Source organism: Rana temporaria, chromosome 1 (genome assembly GCF_905171775.1).
Source record: "Rana temporaria chromosome 1, aRanTem1.1, whole genome shotgun sequence".
In the NCBI taxonomy this organism is placed as follows: Eukaryota; Metazoa; Chordata; class Amphibia; order Anura; family Ranidae; genus Rana; species Rana temporaria.
The window spans coordinates 255,773,623-255,798,495 of record NC_053489.1 but is presented as its reverse complement, the minus strand read 5'-3'; the positions used below and the strand labels follow the sequence as shown (position 1 = coordinate 255,798,495).

Sequence of the window (24,873 nt, the reverse complement as noted above, 5' to 3'; positions counted from 1 at the left end):
GTTATTTTCACGTACAACAGTCTCAAAATGGTACAAAAAAAAAAAACATCCAGTGAGCAGTAGTTCTGTGGATGGCAACACCTTGTACTTCAAAGAGGTCAGAGGAGAAGGTCCAAACTGGTTCAAGCTGACAGCAAGGCTACAGTAACTCCGATACCCACTATTTAAAAGTGCTGTTAGTGGACAAAATCTCAGAATGTACATGTCAAACCTTGCTGGGGATGGACTACAACAGCAGAAGACTACGTCAGGGTCCACTCCTTTTATGTCAACATGAACCTAAAAGAAAAGTTTGTGGATTGTAGAATCCATGCCACAAAAAAACTAATGCCGCGTACACACGATCATTTTTCGGCATTAAAAAAAGGTTGTTTTAAAAAAATGTCATTTAAAATGGTCGTGTGTGGGCTTCACATAATTTTTCGGGTTCTGAAAAAAAAAATTTTTCCCCGAACATGCTGCATTTTTTAACGACGTTTTAAATGATGTCGTTTTTCGGGTTGTAAAAAAATATCGTGTGTGGGCTAAAACGATGTTAAAAACCTGCGCATGCTCAGAAGCAAGTTATGAGACGGGAGTGCACGTTCTGGTAAAACTACCATTCATAATGGAGTAAGCACATTCATCACGCTGTAACAGACAGAAAAGCGCAAATCGTCTTTTACTAACACGGAATCAGCTAAAGCAGTCCCAAGGGTGGCGCCATCCGAATGGAACTTCCCCTTTATAGTGCCGTTGTATGTGTTGTACGTCACCGCGCTTTTCTAGAGCATTTTTTAAAAACGATGGTGTGTGGGCAATGTCGTTTTAATGATGAAGTTGGAAAAACTTTGTTTTTTCTACATGCCTAATGCCCACGTGTGTACGCGGCATTAGCCTCTGCTAAAGGGAGGCTCTGCTGATTATTAGTTTATTAATAATAGCATTCGTAATAAACTGCTACTAAATTGTTCCTGCAGCTGTGGGGTAGTTTTTTTTAGTCAATAAAAATAAGGCGCCATTACTTTTGCAAAAGTGGTATTGTTTTTACAGGAATAAATTTCTTCTCAACTATTCCTATTAAATCTCATCTACTGCATGCTTCCTTTTCTGGGTTTCTTTTCTGCTCTTCTGTTTTCTTCTTTTGTTTTTGTATCTCATTTGCAGGGGAAATGTACCTTTACTTGATTATAGAAACACTTAGGAAATGAATACAGAAGCTCTTTAACTAAATTAAATATGATATTACATAGCTTCCCTAACTGACCTTTACCAAATGTATTTACTCAGAAAGTAGCACTTAAAGCTTTCTATTCTAATGGAAAAGCAGTACAATTTTCGTAAAAGAGCAGCTGTCATAATTACTTAATAAAACCCATTAATATCTTTATCTACTTCACTTGCAATAGTCATGCCATTATTAAAGGGTTCAGTGCCAGACGCCCTATTTTATTTTCGTCTGTACCCACTGCATCCACTACATCATGCTAGGTGACAGCACATACAAAATGTGTAAGATCCTCTTGCATTAGATTAAAGTTCTTCCCTTACTTAGATATACTCAGATTTGGCTAGGGAGGAGGGATGATTACAGAGAAATACTATTTTTGAAACTTTTTTGGAGTGTACTTGGAGAGTTTAGATGCAATTTTTTTAATAGAGTTTTAATTACCGTCTGTATATATTCTAGATGGTTGTGTTTATATGTAACACAAATTCGTCTTTATTTTACATGAGCTTGTAAGTTAAAGGGTCACTAAAGGATTTTTTTTTTTAGCTAAATAGCTTCCTTTACCTTACTGCAGTCCTGATTTCATGTCCTCATTGTTAATTTTTGCTTTGATGTTGCTGTAATTCCTCCATTTCTCACTGTGGTGACTAATCAAGGAGGTGTGATTACTGTGTGTCAGCACCAATCCAGTTTCATTTTACAAAGCATCACTGCCCTCTATTGGTTCTTTGCCTCTATACATCAGAGAACCAGGAAACAACAGCAAAAACGAAACTAAACTGCAGGTACATTATATGATTGTTTTTTATATATTTTTAATCATTTTTAAAAGGAATCAGTTAACTATTATGTCTCTATACCCTGTCAACAGTCATTTCAGCAAAAAAAAAAAATTCCTTTAGTGACCCTTTAATATTTATTTACCGACAACAGCTTTCACACCTTTACATAGCCTATGGAGATTTTTTTGCATTTCTGCTGACACAACGAAAACATGACGCTGGAGGACTATTTAAGCTAAACATCACTGATGGAAATTTCATAAAAGTTCATAAAAGTCCACCTATGGGGCTTGTCAAGAGTAAAGTGTATGTTACTCCAACATTTCATATTTCTGCTGTATAATTGTAATTATAGTGTTCTCTTTGGATCGCTTCCTTTGTAAGAATACTTGGTGATTAGAGTTGGGTGAACAGTTAAAGCCGAGCAAATGTTGGGCCCGAACATCACTTGTTCGCCCGTTCCCCTTGTTCCGAGCGCCCCACAATGCACTGCGTGCTGCATAGTGCATAGCTGGTGGTTAACGAGTGGGCCGGTAAGCCGGCCGCTGCGTCCTTAGCAATGGCTATGGTCAAAGGCTTCCCCGCTGACAGCTGAATGGAAAAAAAAACATTGGTTTTGTGTTGTTTTTTGGGGGGTCTTTTTACTGCCGCCTGTCTTTCTTTTTGACACTTTTTTGGTCAATTGAGTAGTGGTGAAATGTGCCCCATACTCATTTATATTGGGGGGGGGCTGGGATCTGGGGGCCCCTTTGTTGAAGGGGACTTCCAGATTCCTGAAAACCCCGCTGCCCGTAGACCCCTACAACCACCGCCATGAGTTGTCGGGGCACTTTTGGGCCCATTTTGAAGGATGATATGTAAGTTTTTGGCCAAAAACAAATTTGGGGGCCCAGGGACTATGTATCAATACCAAAATACTTTTTTTTGCGTAAAGTGGCACATCATCTGTACTGTGTTTAGAACCTGCTGCAGCAAAACTGACATTTATAAAGAAAACTGTCACTCTTGATTTTTCAAGTATGGGCCCCATAGACTTTTATAGGGTTAGTATATTTGCGAGTTCTGAACTGAACGGGGGGGGGGGGGGGGGTGTTCGGACCAACTCTACTGGTGAATCTGCCAGTCCCCCTGCTTTTCTATTACAAACCCAACAAATCAGGCATGAAAGCACATCCCAGCGTGGTCAGTTTTCTTCTTTGCACTCTATTTGGGAGCACAGCCTGCCTGTACTCCATTGGTCAGACTTGTGCTGACATGCCCCCCCCACCATGCACAGCTAATTACTGGAAAGCTCAGTGTACTGCTGTTTCTCTGCCTTCTGCTGACATGCCCCCCTGCAGTTTTTACCCCCACCTCTCTTAGCCCCTTATGCAGCTAAGCACAGGGGTCATGTGATCACTTAAAAAAAAAGAGGCATTTATAGATTTTTTTCACTTATACTCTAATAACACAATGCAATGGTAATCTGCAACTTCTGTTTTTCACTATCTGCAGCCTTTGGTTGTAAGGCTCCTAGACTCTGTATAGGAGATCACAACTGATATAAGCTATCTGAAGGTGCAGAGTTAGCTGTTCACTTTGCATTTGGCTCAATGGTTTTCAACACAGAGTTTGGTTAAATTACTTTTATAGTTATTTGTACAGTAGATTGCAAAAAATGTAACTGTCTCACTGATATATATTTATCTTGCTTTCAGGATTTCCTGCGCTGTGTGTCTGCTGCTGTCATTTTTCTGGTAGTCTCCATTGTGGCTGCAGCCCGGAGTTCAGGAGATGGGGGGGCTATTACTGCAGCTGTGAGTACTTCTACGTGCGTCTTTTCCTTTGCTTTACCTTCATTTTCTACTCCAAAGCCATTGTTTCCATCTGCAGTGAAATGTACTAATTCAGTTCCTAATTCAGTTATTTTTTCTTTTTTTTAGATTTTTCATTGCTTTGTACCACTGCTATAATGAGCTGAAATATAAAATAGTGCTAATATAATGTTGTCATATGGGAACAAATGGCTTCCTTTTTGCTAATGGTGTTATTAACGGTATTTCAGCTCACAAAGGCTATCTGTGTGTTACAGCAGATTGGTTCTCAGCATGTGGCATATGTTTCTCAAGGTGCAGCTCTGATCAATATATAAGGGACCCTCATTTTTCCATATAGTTCTCAGCTATCCTAATGCCACGTACACACGATTGGAAATTCAGACAACAAAACCGTGGATTTTTTTATTTTTTTTCGACGAAATGTTGACTCAAACATGTGTTGCATACACACAGTCACACAAATGTTGTCTGAAATTCCGCACGTCAAGAACGCAGTGACGTACAACACTACGACGAGCTGAAAAAAAATTAAGTTCAATGATTCCGAGCATGCGTCAAATTCCGAGCATGCGTAGGATTATTGTGCAGCAGAATTGGCTACAGATGAACGGAATTTCCGACAAGAACTTTTGTTGTCGTAAAATTTGAGAACCAGCTCTCAAATGTCCGATGTCCGATGGAGCCTACACGCGGTCGGAATTTCCGACAAAAAGCTCACATTGAACATTTGTTGTCGGAATTTCAGATCGTGTGTACGCGGCATTCGTTTTTCCTGTAGCAGTCTCTCGACAAGTGTGCAAAAGGTGTGTGAGGGAGCTCTGAAAAGGCTGTCTCCTTCGGCCCATTAAATGGGGAGTAGAGTTACTTACAGCAGGTTTTCTAAACTGCCTTATAGCCAATTCCCTTAGGAGCAACAGTAGGTTATAGTCATTCCAGACAGAAATATCAGCACAATCTTGAGGTGGCCATACATGCAAACAGGTTGCTTATTTCTAATGATTATACATATACAGTTGTACATTGTACTGTACATATTATAATAATCAATAGCGCCTCACAGGAAGTGCAAGGAGCATGCACAAAATAGTGGGTAAGCATGTGGGTTAATGGGTAGCAATCAGGGCTCAAGTCCTGCGGGAACGCGTGGGAACGGAGTTCCTGCACTTTTTTTTACAGCAGGAACGCAGTTCCCTTTGCAGGACTAGAGCAGCCGAGCCGCCCGAGCCAATCCTTCACTGAGCGGCGATGCCCAGCTCGAGTCACTGTCAGGGGCAGTCGAACCTTGGTAATCTTTTATGTTACTGGCCGCTTCCTGTATATGGATTCATCGGGTAGTGTGCGGGTATTCCGTCACTTCCTCGATGCAGAAATGTCTCCTGGGAGCTTTTGTCATTGTTCCCAGGAGACATTGCGGAGGTCTGCTGCGAGTTATCGCGGGATTTAGAAAGGACTTGCTTAAAAAAAAAAAACATACGCTTTAGTATGTTTAGTATTAGTATTTAGTATTTTTAGTATTTTTTTTTGGTGGGGGAGTGGAAGTTCCCACACTTTTTTCCCCAGGACTTGACCCCTGGTAGCAATGTAAGGGTTTTTTTTAACAAAAAAGATTTTTATTGATGTATAAACAGAGCAAATATACAGTTGCCAGACATTGGTTATACATAGATCAGCAGTAAATGCAGTTTAGATACCTGAAAGCAAGTTAAAACAACACATAAGGTGAACGTCCATGTAGGAGCACGCACTCCCTGTACCAAAATTGACAAGAAAAGAAAAGGGTACACAGACAGAGATAAAAATTGAGAAAGAGGGAGACGGAGTGCATAGCCTAGATTCAATAAATACGTCAGCACTTGTATACCCCAAGTAACCCCCGAGACCCCCCCCCCCATACAGAAACACACATGTTGGGAACAATAGCAATACCACACATTCTACACTTGAGACGGATATAGTTTCCCCTAACAGGGCAAAAGGGAAGACCTCCACCACTGTACCATGAGTCGTGTATTCAGGGGAAAAGGGGGATGGGGTGGGGTGGAGGGAACGGGGGGGAGAGAGGCCTCCATTACCGGATCTAAGGAGCTTCCTGGCTCTTGCCACCGCCCCCATGTGACCCCATGTGGCTCCCAGTGCAACCAACCCCAAGACCCAAAAACATAGGGGAAAAGAAGGGGAAAGAAAGGGGTAACCAGGCCATCCCGGGATGCCATCCACCTAGTCTAGCTGCAACTTTTCTGCCTTTACCCAGGCCGCCCATACCTTTTCGAACTTCCCGGGGCAGTTGCGACCCATATATGTGGAGTTTATACAGAGGAAGGGCCGCATTGATCAATGCCCTCCATTGCTGCACCGAAGGGGGAGGGGCCTCCCTCCATTTTAAGAGAATTGCTTTCCTGGCATAGAAAGCAGCGAAGAAGATGAACAATTTCTTTGACTGAGTGCCCGGCAGTGTAGCAATGTAAGGGTTTGGTGGTTCAGTTATAATCTAGTGTTGCATGAATCGGAAGCATATATCAACACAGTGAAAGTATTGTAAAATTAAATATCTACTCCCCAAAATGATAGCAGTCAAAAATGTAATAGTTTACAGTTTCTAGTACACTTACCCCTCAAGTTTATCATATTTAATCTCCTTCACAAACATAAAAATAATGTACAGATTCCCATAGTTCCCGGCATGAATATGCACCCTGGAAAGAATGCTGTGAATATGCACCCTGGAAAAAACGCAGTGACGTCATCGCGTATGAAGAGCATGCGCTCGTCACATTCGATGCCGTCGCCGCCATCTTTCTTCACCCTACCTATGCCGTGGAAGCTACCGTGCATGCGTCAAAGTCATTTAGAGCATGCACGGGTTTCCACGGCGACAGGTATACACACTCTCGGGTTTCTCGTCTGGAAACAGGCAAACGAGAATCTCAACGAGAAAAAAGAGAGCAGGTTCTCTTTTTTTCTCGTCGAGATTCTTGCCTGATTTCCAGATGAGAAACCTGAATGCCTCGTACACACGAAAGGGAATCTCGGCAAGAAGCAGTTTTCTTGCTGTTTTTTGCAGAGAAACCCGGTCGTGTGTACAAGCCGAAGGCAGCCACTACATTAATGAGTTGAACTAAAAGAAAATTAATATATTTCCCCATACACACCCTCAATGTGGCTGGGGGAATCTTCCCTGCTGTGTCTTTGTAGCCTGACAGCAGGGAGACTTCCCTTCCACCGTAATACCCAAAGATCAGCGATGAAGGCCGATCTACAGGGCGGATGAACAGAAGTCAGTCGGTAGATTTCTGCTGAATCGGCCAAACTTCAATTCCATGTATAGGCAGCTTTAGAGTTTTACTCATCTAACTTCTAGTGGATTATTGTGACAATTACACACAGTGCCTTGAAAAAGTATTTATACCTCTTGAAATGTTCCACCTTTTGTCATGTTACAACCAAAAACGTAAATGTATTTTATTGGGATTTTATGTGATAGGCCAGCACAAAGTGGCACATAATGGTGAAGTGGAAGGAAAATGATAAATGATTTTCACATAAATATCTGAAAAGTGTGGTGTGCATTTGTATTCAGTGCCCCTTTACTTTGATATCCCTAACTAGTGGAACCAATTGCCTTCAGACATCACCTAATTAGTAATTCAGGTCCACCTGTGTGTACCGTATTTATCGGCGTATATGGCACACTTTTTTGCCCTGAAAATCAGGGCAAAATCGTGGGTGCGCAATATACGTCGATACCCGCTTTCCCGCGCCGAGTTTTGAATACTGCGCCGACATATACCGAGCGCAGTACACTCGGGTATAGTCGGGCAGTCTCGGCTTCTTCCGCGGTCACGTCCTGGACGTACAGGACGTGAGCGCGACAGTTGCCGAGCCTGCCCGAGTGTACTGCGCTCGGTATATGCTGGCGCAGTATTCGAAACTCTGCGTGGGAAACGAGCGGGGAGGACGCCGCAGAAGGACGCCGCAGAAGGACGCCGGACCGGCCGAAGAGGACACCGGACCCGCGGAAGAGGACACCGGACCCGCCACAGAAGGACACCCGAAGCCGCAGAAGGACATCCGAACCAGCAGAAGGATGCTGGACCCGCCGAAGAGGACACCCGAAGCCGCAGAAGGACGCCAGACCCGACGAGGCCGCCGATGGACCAATGGACGCCGCGCAAGACACCAAAACTGTAAGTACAAAAATAACTGTTTTTCCACAGGATTGGGGGTCACTTTGGGGGTGCGCGGTATACGCAGGAGCGCGTTATACCGCGATAAATATGGTAATTTAACTGTACTTTAAATACAGCTGTTCTGTATAGCCCTCAGAGGTTTGTTAAAGAACCCTAGTGAATAAACAGCACCATAAAGGCCAAGGAATACACCAGACAGGTCAGGCATAACGTTGTGGAGAAGTTTTAAGCAGGGTTAGGTTATACAAAAATACCTCAAGCTTTGAACATCTCATGGAGCACTGTTCAATCCATCATCCGAAAATGGAAAGAGTATGGCACAACTGCAAGTCTTGGCCATCCACCTAAACTTACTGGCTGGGGAAGGAGAACCCCATGGTTTGCACGGAAAAAAACTGACAGCTCTGGTCGGGAGCCACTGTACTAACCATGCAAGGTTAGTCCAGAGATCTCTTCCACTGAGCTGTTGTGTTCTGACAGGGGGATGGCCACACTGCCAAAACACTCCGATCAGCGCTCTCTGCCATTGGGGAGTTGATTAGGAGTTGATCGGTTGCTGGTTTTCTGGCTTCTGTTGGCATACACAAGTGCAGAATGTCAGCCAATATTTTTTGTACTAGCAAATGTCTTCCAACCTTCTGCCTTTGTGTACGGGGCTTTAGAAAAAAACTGTTAGAGTCTGCATTAAACTTGAGACTGGGGCGGAGGTTCACCTTCCAGCAGGACAACGACCCTAAAATTACAGCCAGAGCTACAAAGGAATGGTTTAGATCAAAGCATATTCATGTGTTAAAATGGCCCAGTCAAAGTCCAGACTTAAATCTAATTGAGAATCTGTGGCAAGACTTGAAAACTGCTGTTCACAGATGCTCTCCATCCAATCTGACAGAGCTTGAGCTATTTTGCAAAGAAGAATGGTCAAAAATTCCACTCTTTAGATGTGCAAAGCTGGTAGAGACATCCCCAAAAAGACTTGCAGCTGTAATTGCAGCAAAAGTTGGTTCTACAAAGTATAGACTCAGGCCCCATACACACGAGAGGATTTATCCGCAGATACGGTCCAGCGGACCGTATCCGCGGATAAATCCTCTCGAGGATTTCAGAGGATTTCTATGCGATGGCGTGTACACACCATCGCATTGAAATCCGCGCTGAAATCCTCTGCCGATGACGTGTCGCGCCGTCGCCGCTATTATGACGCGGCGACGGGCGCGACGCTGTCATATAAGGAATTCCACGCATGCGTCAAATCATTACGACGCGTGCGGGGAATCCCTTTAGACGGATGGATCCGGTAAGTCTGTACAGACGAGCGGATCCATCCGTTGGAATGGATTCCAGCAGATGGATTTGTTGTGCATGTCAGCAAATATCCATCTGCTGGAAATCCATCCCAGGGGAGATTTCTCTGCGGATAAATATCCCTTGGCGTGTACACACCATAGGATCTATCCGCAGAAACCCATTTGATGGGATTTATCTGCGGATAGATTCTATGGTGTGTATGGGGCCTCAGGGGGGAATACAAATGTACGCCACACTTTTTAGAAAATTGTTTGTAAAAAAAATTGAAAACCATTTATTATTTTCCTTCCACGTCACTTTGTGTTGGTCTATCGCATAAAATACCAATAAAATACAATTACCTTTTTGGTTGTAACGTAACAAAATGTGGAAAATTTCAAGTGATATGAATACTTTTTCGAGGCACTGTATACTGTAAACTTTGGGGGTCTTTAAGCTCCGCGAGACAAGTGCGTAAAACCGTGTCAGTAAAGCAAAGGGTCTTTATTGGTGACCAAACAAAACAAAATAAAGCTTTACTTCAGCATCCAAAACGTCACAACAAAAGTCCTGCTTGTTTCCAGCATAATTTAGGAAAAAGTCTTTCTTCAGAAAAAACAACCAAAAGAAAGGCACATACTTTTTTAGTAAGAAGTCCTCCAGACCTTCCCTGCAGACACAGCTTCACTTCCAAACTACTCAAAAGTCCTCTCTGAGCAGCTAGCAGACTTCCATCTTGTCCTCACAGGTGCACTCTCCCAACTCACTCACTCCCTCCAGCATCACTTCCTGCTTTAATGGGTGGTTGTCTGAGATTTTAACCCCTTGTGCGCTGGCTTCCAGGGTTTAGGAGTGGAGGCTCCATCCCACCCAAATAACACTTTGGAGCCTCCAAAATTCCAGGCCCCAAACTACTTTATTAAGATAGAGAATTAGAGAAGACTGCGAGCCAGTCCTCTCTGAATTAGCGCCTGCCTGGAACTTTTCACCCACTTTTGGGTGACCCCCTGAACCTTCTACCTCTATTTAAATGGACCATAGTCCAAACAGTGGTGCCGTATAGCACCCGTCCAGGACCCACCCCCGGTGTCCTGTACATATCCCCCCCCTCTGCCTCAACGCGGAGGTGTTGGAGGCAACAGTAGACACCATACAATGGACTCGGGAGAGGGCATCGGCATTCTGATGCTGTCTCCCGGGTCTGTGCTACCATGAAATTGAACTCCTGGAGAGAAAGGAACCACCTTGTTACCCTGGCATTGGTGTGTTTATTCTGTCTCATCCAGGTAAGCGGAGCATGGTCTGACACCAAGCGGAACTTTCTGCCCAGGAGGAAATATCGCAGGGAGTCTAGAGCCCACTTGATGGCCAGACACTCCCGCTCCACCACCACATAGTTTCTTTCAGCTGCCGTCAGCTTCCTACTAAGAAAGACCACAGGGTGCTCCTCCCCATTGATTTCCTGAGACAGGACCGCTCCCAACCCTTCGCTTGAAGCATCTGTCTGTACTACAAAATCTTTTGTAAAATCTGGAGCTACAAGCACCGGATCTTGGCACAAAGCTGTCTTAAGCTTTTGAAAAGCCGTCTCGGCGTTCCACTTTATCATCACTGACTTTCTGCCTCTGGTCAGGTCGGTCAGTGGTGCAGCAACAGTGGCAAAGTTGGGGACAAACCTCCTATAATAGCCAACTATGCCCAAAAACGCTCTGACCTGCTTCTTGGTTAGGGGACGGGGCCAGTCCTGTATGGCCTCCACCTTACTCATTTGGGGCTTCACCAGCCCTCTACCCACAATATACCCTAGGTATTTTACTTCCTCCATCCCAATGGCACACTTCTCGGGGTTGATGGTGAACCCTGCTCTTCTTAAGGAGTCTACGACTGCCTGAACCCGGGGAAGGTGGGACTCCCAATCAGTGCTGAAGATGACTATGTCATCTAGGTAGACAGAAGCGTACCGTTGGTGTGGACGCAGAGTTTTGTCCATGGCCCTTTGGAACGTGGCCGTGCTGAGTGTAGACCAAATGGCATCCTCTTATATTGGAAGTGGCCTTCTGGGGTAGAGAAGGCTGTCTTCTCCCTGGCTTCCTTAGTCAGGGGAATCTGCCAGTACCCTTTTGTGAGGTCTAGCGTGGTAATGTACCTGGCAGGCCCCAACCTTTCAATTAGCTCATCTACTCGTGGCAAGGGATATGCGTCGAACTTGGAGACTTCATTAAGCTTTCTGAAGTCGTTGCAGAAGCGGAGGGTGCCGTTGGGCTTGGGTACCAACACAATTGGACTTGACCATTCGCTCTGCGACTCTTCAATGACTCCAAGCTCGAACATTCTTTTAACCTCTTCGGACACTGCCACCCTATGAGCTTCTGGGATACGGTAAGGCTTTAACCTGACTTTTACATTGGGCTCGGTCACAATGTCATGCTCGATGACGTTGGTGCGACCGGGCAACTCTGAAAACATATCTCTATTTTTTTGTAGAAACTCTTTTGTTTGCTGGGTTTGAGGTCTAGTCAGGGTAGAAGCAACCTGCACCAAGTCGATCCCTGCATGGTCCCCTGACTGTACCCCTACTACCGCTGACACTTGTTCTCTGTCTCTCCAGGGTTTCAACAAATTGATGTGATAGATCTGGTATGGTTTTCTTTTCCCTGGCTGGTGTACCTTGTAGTCCACCTCACCGACTTTCTCTACTACCTCAAATGGGCCCTGCCATTTGGCCAATAATTTGCTCTCTACCGTGGGTATTAGAACAGCCACCCGGTCTCCTACTTGGAACTGTCTAATTTTAGCCGACCTGTTATACACTCTTCTTTGGGCATCCTGGGCCTTCTGCATGTGCTCCTTCACCAGTGGCATCACCTTAGCCACCCTCTCTCGCATTTGAGAGATATGCTCTACCACCGTTTTGTGTGGTGAGGACTCACTTTCCCATGTCTCTTTTACCAGATCGAGTAACCCCCGGGGCCTTCGTCCATACACTAATTCAAATGGCGAAAAACCTGTGGATGCTTGCGGGACCTCCCGGATAGCAAATAACAGGGCAGGGAGTAACATATCCCAATCCTTCCCATCTTTCTGGACTACTCTTCTCAACATGGATTTTAGGGTTTTATTGAATCTTTTGACTAGGCCATCGGTCTGTGGGTGGTAGACAGACGTCCGCAACTGCTTAATTTGAAACAATTTGCACAAGTCCGCCATTACCTTTGACATAAAAGGGGTACCCTGGTCTGTCAGGATCTCTTTGGGGAACCCAGTTCGTGAGAACATTTGAAACAACTCCCTGGCGATGGCCTTAGAGGAGGCTTTCCTCAAAGGGACAGCTTCTGGATACCTAGTTGCGTAATCTAGGATGACCAATATGTATTGGTGGCCCCGTGCCGACTTTACCAGGGGTCCCACCAGATCCATAGCGATCCGTTCAAACGGGACTTCGATAATCGGCAAGGGCACCAGAGGGTTTCTATAGTGTGGCACTGGGGCGGTTAACTGGCAAATGGGACAAGACGCCCAGTATCTTTTAACCTCGGCCTTCAACCCTGGCCAATAAAACCGGTCGTTTATCCTGGCCTCTGTTTTCTCCGCCCCCAGGTGTCCTCCCAGTGCATCGTTGTGGGCTAGATCGAGGAGCATCCGCCTATACGGTTGGGGAACCAGCAACTGCTCTATAGTTTCCCCTCGGCTCTCAGCCACTCGATACAGTAAGTCCCCCTTCAACGCAAAGTGAGGGAACCTCTGGTCTGCATCTGGCATTTGTGGGACCCCATCAACAACAGAAACCTGCTCTCGAGCATTGACCAAGGCAGGGTCCCGTAATTGGGCGGTACCAAATGCACCTCTGGACACGTCTAGATCTGGATGTACTGGCCTTGAGGATGTTTTCCTTTTATCCTCCTCAACCGGGGAGAGCTCCTCGTCATCCTCCCCCAGCATGACTTGTAATGGGAAGACCTCCCCCACCTCAGAGATCAACCCGGGTTTAAGACCTGGGTCAGGGGCATTATCCTCCACATTAGCATTCCCTGCGACTTCATTATCAATGGTAGGTATTTCTATATCAGAGGGGTGTATTTCAGCTCCGGACCCCTCGGACCCTGTCCCTTCCAGGCCCAGTGCCCCCAGTTCCCCTGGTGGTGCCATTTGCACTTCGTTCCATAGTTCCAGAAATAGTGGACACTCCCGCCCCACTATGATGTCATGAATTAAACTGTTTACCACCCCGACCTACTGTGTAACTGAGGCATGGCCATAAGAGACAGTCACCGGAACCAAGGGGTACTCCTTGGTATCCCCATGAATGCATACCACCCGAAGAGTTTTAGTCACTGGTCTAAGCCTCCCAAGTACCCTGGCATGTACTAATGTTACCATGCTACCGGAGTCCAGTAGGGCCCTGGCAGGAAGGTGGTTCACCCACACTTCACACTCAAACCGTCCTGCAGCCAGGTCAAGATGAGTGGTACACACACTTCGCACATAGAAGGAGCTTCTCCGACCAGTTCCGCACTCCATAGGCTCCTCCTGCAGTGGGCATTGTGCCCGGGTATGCCCCCAGGACTGACATCGCCAACATTGTATGTCTCCCATCTTTGGTACAGGAACCGACCTCCGTGGTTCTAGGGCAGATGGTGTAAACCTGCGGACGCCAACATCTGGCAAGGCTTCTCTCCTCAGGTTGGTGGCTGGTCTGGGTGTCCTTGGCGTGGGTTCTCGACGCTTGGCAGGCCCAAGCAGGTCCTCCACCACGGTATACCGTTCAACCAGCTCGATCAGCTGGTCAGCATTAGTAGGGTTTCCATGGCTTACCCAGCGCTGTAGGTCATCTTGTAGGGACCGTAGGTACCGGTCCATCACCACTCGTTCCACCATTTGTGGACCTGACAACTTTTCTGGCTGCAGCCATTTTTTAACTAACTGAATTAGTTCATGCATCTGGGACCTGGGTGGTTGGTCCGATTTGTACCGCCAGCGATGCACCCTCTGAGCCCGGACAGCTGTGGTCACTCCCAGGCGGGCCAGGATTTCAGCTTTTAGACGTTCATAGTCTTTGATGTGCTCAGCTGGGAGGTCAAAATAGGCCTTTTGCGGGTCACAAGTGAGAAAAGGCGATATAATGCCGGCCCATTGGTCCCGGGGCCACGCTTCTCTCTCTGCTATCCTTTCAAAGGTGGTAAGAAAGGCTTCCACGTCATCGCTGGGTGTTAGTTTCTGCAAAAAATGGCTGGCTCTAACAGACACTGGGTTGCTAACGGCAACGACCGCTTGCGCTTGTCCCTGAGCCAGCTGCTATACGGCCTCCTGCAAGGCAGCCACCTGTGCTTGAGTGGACTCCTGCTGGGCCGTAAACTGGGCACATAGCAGCCGTGTATTTTCCTGCTGCGCAGCTATAGCCTGTGCCAGGGCCTGCTGCTGCTGAGCCATCGCTTCCTCATGGCGACGGTTTGACTCTGCTGACGCTTGCTGCTGGGCCACAGTGGCTTGCTGCTGGGTCACAGTGGCTTGCTGCTGGGTCACAGTGGCTTGTGCCAAAGCCTTAACGACCTCCTCCATTCCTTTGTCTGCTGTTTGTAACGCCTGGGCTGACTTCACCCAAGACATGCCATAAGTATACTGTCTCTTTAAATGTCAGTTTTAAACTGTTTTTGCGCCTGCAAATGCACTTTGCCCGCATTCGCCACCAATTGTAAACTTTGGGGGTCTTTAAGCTCCGCGAGACAAGTGCGTAAAACCGTGTCAGTAAAGCAAAGGGTCTTTATTGGTGACCAAACAAAACAAAATAAAGCTTTACTTCAGCATCCAAAACATCACAACAAAAGTCCTGCTTGTTTCCAGCATGATTTAGGAAAAAGTCTTTCTTCAGAAAAAACAACCAAAAGAAAGGCACATACGTTTTTAGTAAGAAGTCCTCCAGACCTTCCCTGCAGACACAGCTTCACTTCCAAACTACTCAAAAGTCCTCTCTGAGCAGCTAGCAGACTTCCATCTTGTCCTCACAGGTGCACTCTCCCAACTCACTCACTCCCTCCAGCATCACTTCCTGCTTTAATGGGTGGTTGTCTGTGAGATTTTAACCTCTTGTGCGCTGGCTTCCAGGGTTTAGGAGTGGAGGCTCCATCCCACCCAAATAACACTTTGGAGCCTCCAAAATTCCAGGCCCCAAACTACTTTATTAAGATAGAGAAGACTGCGAGCCAGTCCTCTCTGAATTAGCGCCTGCCTGGAACTTTTCACCCACTTTTGGGTGACCCCCTGAACCTTCTACCTCTATTTAAATGGACCATAGTCCAAACAGTGGTGCCGTATAGCACCCGTCCAGGACCCACCCCCGGTGTCCTGTACAATACATAAGGGGCCAAATCCTCAAAAGGGATACGCAGGCGGAACTGCTGTTCAGCCTGCGTATCCCTGTGCCTATCTTTGGAACTGATCCTCAGAAGCAGTTTTCCAAAGATAGGCAGAAGATCCGACATCTGTAAGAGACTTACACTGTCGGATCTTAGGATGCAGTACCGCATCCGCCGCTGGGGGCATTTCGAGTCGAAAATGCCGCTTTGCGTATGCAAATGAGGACTTACGGAGATCCACAAAGCTTTTCAGCTTTGTATTTTCTGCGTAAGTTTACGTTTGCATACGTAAAATTAGTTCTGCTTTTACAAAGTGTAAACTAGTCACACCTTGTAAAAACAGACCTTTTTTTCGATCGCCGCGATTTTTTTTAAATTTTTAATTTTTTTTTTCGCCGCGTAACTTTTTTTTTACCCGACGCAACTTTATTGTCCCGTCGCAATCCACAAAGCCCGACGTAACGTAATTTCGCGCGCTGCCCGTCGGGAAAATGACGTCACGAGCATGCGCAGTACGGCCGGCGCGGGAGCGCGCCTCATTTAAATTGTCATTGCCCCCTGCAGAAGAGGACCGCCTTGCGCCGGAGACATTTAAGTTACACGGCCTGAAATTTCTAGGTAAGTGCTTTGTGGATCGGGCACTTAGGTAGAAATTTTAAGGCAGTGTAACTTAAATGGGAAAAGATAAGTTAGGCATAATTTTTGAGGATTTGGCCCATTGTTTGTGTCAACACTTTACCCGATTCCCTTTTAGACTAGGTTCACACCTGTGTGGTTGTGCTGGTCACGGCTTGTGCGGGTACAAAAGCCCATTCACGGACGACTTACGCAAACAACGTAAAAAAATTTAAATTAGACGCGGGAACGACGGCCATACTTAACATTGAGTACGCCACCATATAGCAGCTTTAATTATACGCTGGAAAAAGCCGAACGGAAACGACGTAAAAAAATGCGACGGCCGGTTGTACGTTCGTGGATCATCGGAAATAGCTAATTTGCATACTCGACAAGAGATACGCCGCGTAATTTCTTTGAGGATCTGCCCCTATGTGTTTTCCTATCACCCAACCATGTATACATGTTCACTGTGCAGACACCTCTGGCACCCATCTTATCCTATTAGAACAGTAGCAAATAAAATCAAACCCAGATGGTCGATGCCGCCCCAAGATTTGCTGGCCAGGGTGCGTCTACAGAACTTGCAGAATGCCCATAGATATTCATTTCCCAGTTCATTTCTGTCGAGGCAGATAATTAGCTCATGTCTGCATATGTCTTTAAACTGGAGGAAAAATGGCAAATAGCATTTATTAACAGTGGTAAGATAGGCAGCAGTGAGATAAGCATGCTGATGAGATGAATGGATTATAAGACAAAAGGTGACCATTTGGTGCTATGCATTATAACGAGCCATGCAGACCACCTGTGGATGCTAAGATGTTTTTAAGACTTGCTTACATTTAACACCTAACTCTGAATTTGAATTATTGTCTGAGAATCTGTAGTTACACCACTAATGTGTGGTTTCATGTCTGAGTGAATAAACAAAAAACAAAATAAGTGCACCAGAGTGCAGGGTACATACAGCAGCTTTCTTTACCTGCCAAACCTTAAAGAAGAACTGCAGTCTGCTCACATAATTTGTAATAAAAACATATTTGCCATTCTGAAGCTTCCCTTCAACCACTTTGCATATTATTTTATATATACTGTGATTCTGTATTTGCCCCAAATATGCTGCAGAAATCTCCCTCCACTGAGTCTGGCTGTAACCATTTTAACTGTGGGCAGGTGAAGCTGCTGCCTGTTCACTTCCTGGATTTATACAGACACACAGAGGTACACTTTCAGCTCTGCAGCCGTCATTGACCCTCTTATGACCCCCCCCTTCCTGGCAAACTCTCACGAGAGTGAGAATGAGAGCTGTGCAAGATGTCATAAGCCTAAGCTAATGACCAGACAAGAAACAGGAACTGGGCTGTATAAGGTATTTACTGGCAGAATTTATTTTTTTACTATCCAAAGTTAAAACAAGAAGGGCAGAGAATTGAATAGATGAAAAGATGAAAAAATGACTGAAGTTCCACTTTAAGATGGCCAAGCACTATCACTTTCCTGATGAAAATGATGGTTAAAATTCGCTTCATGGATGGCCCTGTTGGCTCCCTTCAGTCCGGCATCCTTCAACGGAAAAATCTTAGGAGCCAGGTGGAAATTGTCAGATGATGCAGCCACAGTTTGGGTATTCTGACACTGGCCCTGACCTTCAGAATACAATATCCGCAGCATAAGATTTGTCCATTCGATCTGTACAGTGTGGATGAAGGAATCTGTTCATTTTTTTTTTAACCCCAAAAAATCTATGTTTCTATGGCTAGCCTTAGTGCATTGGGATTGGAAGACAGCAGCTGCTACGTCTAAAATATCCAAACCAGCAACAAGGAATATACGCCACTTTAATACTCTGATATACATGGCAGACAGACTTATAGGGCCAGATTCACAGAAGAGATACGACGGCGTATCTCCTGATACGCCGTCGTATCTCTGTGATCCGCCCGTCCTAACTATGCGACTGATTCATAGAATCCATAAGATCCGACAGGTGTAATTGACTTACACCGTAGGATCTTAGGATGCAATTCTAGGCTGGCCGCTAGGTGGCGATTCCATAGCGGCCGGCGTAGAATATGTAAATGACTAGTTACGGCGATCCACGAAGATCCGCGCGTTCGTCGCAATCCCGTACGTCGCCGCTAGTCGTTTTTACCCGTCGCAAAGTTACACCTGCTTTAACATGGCTTATCTTTAACATGGCCGTCGTTCCCGCGTCGAATTTTGAATTTTTTTTTGCGTAAGACGTCCGGGAATACGAAACGCCGTAACGCACGTCGCATTTAAAAAAAACGTCAGGACGCCGTAATTTCGCGCAATGCACGTCGGGAAGTTTCCTAACGGAGCATGCGCAGAACGTTCGGCGCGGGAACGCGCCTAATTTAAATGGTGCCCGCCCCATTTGAATTAGGCGGGCTTGCGCATTTACGTTACACCGCCGCAAGTTTACAGGTAAGAGCTTTGTGATTCAGGCACTTACGCTGTAAACCTGCGGCGGTGTAACGTAAATGGGATACCTTACGCCGCCGCGGAGTAACGTAAGTGTCTGTGAATCTGGCCCATAGTTCTCAATGGACTACGAGTGTGCTGATTAGCGCACTTGTAGTCCATTCACTCTTCCTGCAACTTTCTACCTGAAAGCCCATACAGAGGAAAAGGAAAAAAGCTCTAGGGAGAGTGTACAGAAGCCTGAAATTGCACCCACAATCCACATATTGTGGGTACAATGCTTTGCAGGCTCCTATAGGAAAAAATAATACATTTATAAATACAAATGCATTTTTTTTCCTGCAAAAATATGCGCATTCATTATTTTTCCACTAAAAATGTATGTATTGTTTAACTTTTCAAAGAAGGGGAAAACCTCATGTTACAAATATCCGAGTTTGGCAGCAAAGATGTAAATATACTTCTTTCATAAGTTGTGTTTATCTGTGAAATACTGCAAGAAGTGTTTATCATTTTACTGCAATTGATTTAGCACCGTGTGCAGTAACTGGCTGATTTAGTATCTTGTGCACTTTTTTTTTAATTAAATATTAGGGCTCGATTTGTACTACACAGTTGGGTTGATGTGCATTCTGTTGATGGGCTTGTTTTTCCACAGCAGACGCCAAAATGTTATAATTTATTGCAGCATTTTGTGTTTAAAATGCATTGTAGAGTGTTTTCTTTCACCCAGGACACTTCAATGCAGTACGTTGACTGGGCCTATTGCAAACAATCAATTTAATTGGTCATTGGGTTGGGTCTGCGTAAAGCAATGCAACCCAATGGACGTGGTGTGGATGGGCCCTACTGGTTGCTCTTTTTTGTGCTGAGATAACCTCCTGGTAATATGAAGTATAGAGGTACTACAGATTGAGGTTGGTGGTTAATCACCAGGTAACTGGATAATACCTTTTATACTTGTCCACGTCTTTGCAACAGAATTCAAAACAATATGGAATACTGTACGGATTCAACGCTATTACATGTTTTGTATGTGTGCGGAGTAGACTCTAAAAACTAGTCATGGTGTACACAGCTGCCATCCAGTTTGCAAAATGCTAAAGACATTCAAAACATACTTTGAAACCATTTATACCTAGAAACCTTTTCACCTGACAGATCCCAGCTGATAATATTTCTCAATCTCCGAATAGGTTCTGTCACTTTATAATGAAATGTATTTTATGGTCTTTCAGAGACCATGACTCCTTCCTTTCTTGTTCTTTTGTTAATGCTCCCTCTAATTCCAGTCATTATTGTTTTGTGTTTACTTAGCGATGATGGCTTCTGTTCACTAAACTTGTTTTTTTTTAATCTTTATTAGATGTTTAAGTAGTGGGTGATAGGTAGACCATCCCAAATTTAACACAAGGCAACAGGCAAAAAAAGCTATTTACCCATTGTAAAATCACTGTTTATGGACAGCTTTTGAACTGTCCTTACGAATTTACCCTGAAGCAAGGTTTTGTCAGCTTAGCCTATTTTAAACTGCCATGATTCTAAAGGGATATACTTTTACCAGTAACTATATTCTATTCATTGCATCAGTTTTTTACTTGTTTGACACGTTTCCCGCTTCTAACCTTATTCCTGGTTTCCTCCAAGCTCTTTGGCTTCATATTGGTTGGTGTGTTCGCTTATGACGCATACAGCATATACAAAACGGAGATTATCGACAAATCAGCAGAGAGAGGTAAGCTTTCAATCTCATTTTGTCTGCTTAATTTATCTTCTCTGTGCCAATGTCATATCTAGCGACTTTGCCTATTGGGCCGTAAGCTATATAACCAATAAATGATATTCTTTGCCTGATAAACGTGTATATTCTATTAAAGCCCACATCTAGGTTGGGCAGCCTCCACATTGTAGAACTCCCTGCATTAATTTGTTTTGACATTTTTTCCCCCACTGTGTGTAAACTGTGTATTTTATTGCACCGTGGATTAAACCTTTTTGGGAATTACCCTTGCTGCTGAACCACCCCTGTATGTGCAAAACACAACCTGAAATAAAATAAAATAAATTGAGGGCTCTAGGTATCCTCTATAAACTACTAGGGTGTGATATCCCTCTATATTAGAAAAACAAATAATCACTCTTATAGTGCAGCCTTATATGTCCAACACCACAAATTGTTCAAACTCATAGATCATATACCAACATATAAAAGTCCACTTTGGTGCTTAGTGATATAAATCCTCATAGATCATATGACAGCTTATACAAGTCCACTGTAGTGCTCAGTGATATATTCCGATTGTGCTCCAATGATGCATAAAAAGTGCTTTGTGCCATATATCTTCTCCACCACTTAAAGGGGTTGTAAAGCTTCATGTTTTTTCACCTTAATACATCCTATGCATTAAGGTGAAAAAACATCCTACAATCACTGGCCCCCAGCCCCCCCGTTTTACTTACCTGAACCCTTTACTTACCTGAGTCCTGCGTCACAAACGCGCTCTTCCTTTGCACTGCCTTCTCGGCTCATCTCGACTCTTCAATGGATAGATTGATAGCAGTGCAGCCATTGGCTCGCGCTGCTGTCAATCAGCTCCAATGACACAAGGGGGGGGGCTGAGTCCTGTAGTCGATGGCTATGTAGTCGGGAACGCGCACACAAGGTAACCCCCTTGGGAGAGCGCTTCCCAGAGGGGGTTATCAGAAGCGGGGAGGAGCCGAGACAGCCGCGAGCGACCCCAGAAGACAAGGATTGGGGCCACTATGTGCAAAACGAGCTGCACAGTGGAGGTAAGTATGACATGTTTGTTATTTAAAAAAATATTCAAACCTTTAGTGTCACTCCACACTGACACTTAACAGACTCAAAGACCCAGTGTTTTGTGGGTCAGCTTATGCCCAGATAAACTCCCCTTAATGTGGGCTGTCAAGTCCCCTCTCCTCTCCAACTCTCCTTGGTTCCAGTATAGTACTCCAAAAAAGAGATCAAACACACCCTTCTTAGCGTGACCCTGTTTTAATAGGAAAAATATTTAAAATGACAAAGATAGGAATAAACTCACATTGTCCTGTGCTTAAGCACCCAGCGATCTCAGCAGTGTTTGTTATGGCCGCCGGCTGCCTTCTCCCGCATAGGGTATTGGCGTGAGTTCCAACCAGCTCAGTCACCGGATGTGATGTAAGAACCCTCATAACCTTGCCTCTAAGATTTTTGCAGTGATAGTATCATTTATAGAGGATACCTAGTGTCCACAATTTATTTTATTTAATTTTTTACCCACTGCCTTCTAGCCAGTCACATGATTTTCTGCGGTCTTCTTTTTTTCCTCCCTTTCGCAATGATGGGTATTTCTGTATGCTGCAGAGAACGACTTGCACATAGTGCTCGAGATAGGCATACAGACATATGAAAGCTCCCTTGTTGAATAGTGCCAACATTTTCTAATATCTGTGGGCTTCACAGGTCCTACAATTTTGTCATCATGAATTTGATGCTGGGGTGGAATTATTTGAAAACATAGTGATGCATGCATCAACCCAATGCCATCAATACTGATCTAAACTACATAGCTGATTTTTATTCACAAATTAGCACATACATGTAGCAACTCTCAGTTGTGAATTTAAAACAGTTGTACCTTTTGGCTTGAAGTATAACTAAAGGCAAAACCGTTTTTTTTGTTTTGGATTGAGTGGAGAGGGATTAGAATGCTTGTCAGTTTTTATTGCTGTATGTGCCCCTGTTAAAGAGATCATCCTCTATATTTGTCCTGTTTACCATTATAATTGTAAGCGAAAGTAAAAAAAAATCCTAAATTTTGGGTTGTGCCTAAAAAAGTAATAGAGGGGAAATCTTCCGATGGGGACACTAATTATGGTGACCTTTGGGTCCCCAAGAAATTCTCTTAATTTGTAGGGTTTTCCTCTCACTTCTTGTTTGACTGTTAATAACTAAGCCCAAGAGCAATATGTAACACATTTCTTATCTAAAGAAGTATATTCATCTTTTGTTTTTGGGTTTAGATACTTTTTTTAGCTGTTTCCTGAATGGCTTGCAATGATTGACATGACTTAAAATATACTATACAAGTCCAACATGGGTGTCCTGATCAAAACTCTAAAGCCCTGTGCACACGATCGGATAACTGATGGAATCTAACCCGATTGATTTTTGTCGTTGGATATCTGATGAAGCTGACTTTCATCAGTCTTGCCTACACACCATCGGTCAAAAATCCGACCGTGTCCAACGCGGTGATGTAAAACACTACGACGTGCTGAGAAAAATGAAGTTCAATGCTTCCGAGCATGCGTCGACTTGATTCTGAGCATGCGTGGATTTTTGACCAATGGACTTCCACACAGACGATCGTTTTTTCTATCGTTTTTTTATCCATAGGAGAATTTTAAAACATGTTCTATTTTTTTTTCACAGATAGAAAACAAACTGATGGGGCCCACACACGATCGGTTTGTCTGATGAAACCGGTCCATTGGTCTGATTTCATCAGACAAACCGATCGTGTGTACAGGACTTTAGCCTAATTGATTAAATTAATTTCCATAAATTTAAGAAGAGTATCAGAATGAATGGGTGGCCCAAGTGCACTGGTGTGCATGAAACTTACCTCTCTGCCACTGATCCGGAAATATTTAGGGGTAAAGTTGTAAAATGAACCTAGTCACTGGCTAATTCATACTAACTGAGCTTATGATAAAAATATATAAACTGATGTCATATGCAGTAAAAATCACATTAAAAAAACAGTAGTTCCACAGATGAAGCTATAAGCAAATCTCAAAATTTCTTGTAAAATTCAAGCTTTGACTTACCCCTTCTACCAATGGAGTCTACTAATTTGAAAGTGACCCATCTGCCTCAGCTGCCCATCACACCAAAGAACCAATAAGAAGGCAAATAGATTGGAAAGGGGTGGCACCAGCTTGACTTTTATAGAAGAATTTAAAATCTGTATCCCTAGATCTACTGATTATTTTGACAAGTTGGTTCGGTGGAGCATAACCTCAATGTGAATTGCCAAGGTGCATGACAGATTTACACCTTGGATTTACACCTTGGTAAAGCAATTGTAACTGAAATTGTGTTCACAGATAATACACTATATTGTCTCTTAAAATAGACCTGAAAATGGTACTGCATTCTGTATTTTCTGTTATATATTGCTTATCCTAGATACATTTTCTGTGTTGTAGGTGCTGCTGATGTGTGAGGACCATGCACCAAGACTAATATCAGACTCTGGAATATGACCTGGGCATTTTAATTTTGTGTGGTTCATTTTTAAACCATAATGAATTTAAACCTTGTCACATCTTAAACTTATTCTAGATTCCCAGTATATATGTTTTACACTCCCGTGATGAGCCAAAACAACTAAAGCAATTTGTTACAAAGAGCAATACAATGTTTAGGTTATATAAATGTGTACCTAATAAAACGTGTGATTCTTCTGTATATAAGACTCTGGTGCTGTAGTAGGTTTTATTTCAATTATGGTGACTTGCCAAATATGCAGGAAATTATCGTATTTATCGGCGTATAACACGCATAGGCGTATAACATGCACCCTAACTTTAAGAGGGAAGTTTCAGGGAAAACACTTTCCACAACCCCCTGCTTATAACACGCAGGCACAGTTTACCCTCTATTTTCAGGGTAAAAAAGGGAGTGTTATATGCCAATAAATACAGTAAGTACCGTATTTACCGGCGTATAACATGCACCCTAGCTTTAAGAGGGAAGTTTTAGGAAAAAAACTTTCCCCAGCCCCCTGCAGACACAGTTTATCCTCTATTTTCAGGGTAAAAAAGTGAGTGTTATACGCCAATAAATACAGTATTTATACAGTATTTAAGGACAGTTGATTGAGCAAAAAACACAGTAGGTTGAGTAAAATAGGTAATTAAAACTACTTGATTTTCATGAAAATAAAGAATATACTTGCTAATAAGGGGTACTTGTCCAATGTATCCAAATATGGAATCTTTTATTGTTGGAAAGAGTAATGCTGGCCATACACTATACGAAAAATCGGTCGAAATTTGGTCGTTCAGACAGTTAGTTCGTTTTTCGAACAGTTAATAGGCACAAAATCTATAATCATTGGGACGTTTTTGAGCCGAAAAAACAAAGGACAAGTTTGAAAATTTTCTGCC

The 24,873-nt window shown here is 44.0% G+C and overlaps 1 protein-coding gene across 1 annotated transcript in view; it reads left to right on the top strand.

The window, feature by feature from the left end:
• CMTM5 (CKLF like MARVEL transmembrane domain containing 5) overlaps window positions 1–24,177 on the top strand; it is a 48,664-nt gene extending 24,487 nt beyond the window's left edge. The window contains exons 3-5 of the mRNA XM_040354468.1: window positions 3,690–3,788; window positions 20,344–20,431; window positions 23,911–24,177. Of these exons, the coding sequence (XP_040210402.1) occupies window positions 3,690–3,788; window positions 20,344–20,431; window positions 23,911–23,927 (204 nt within the window). The 3' untranslated portion in view covers window positions 23,928–24,177. The remainder of the gene's footprint in view (window positions 1–3,689; window positions 3,789–20,343; window positions 20,432–23,910) is intronic.
• The last annotated feature ends 696 nt before the right edge of the window (window positions 24,178–24,873 follow it).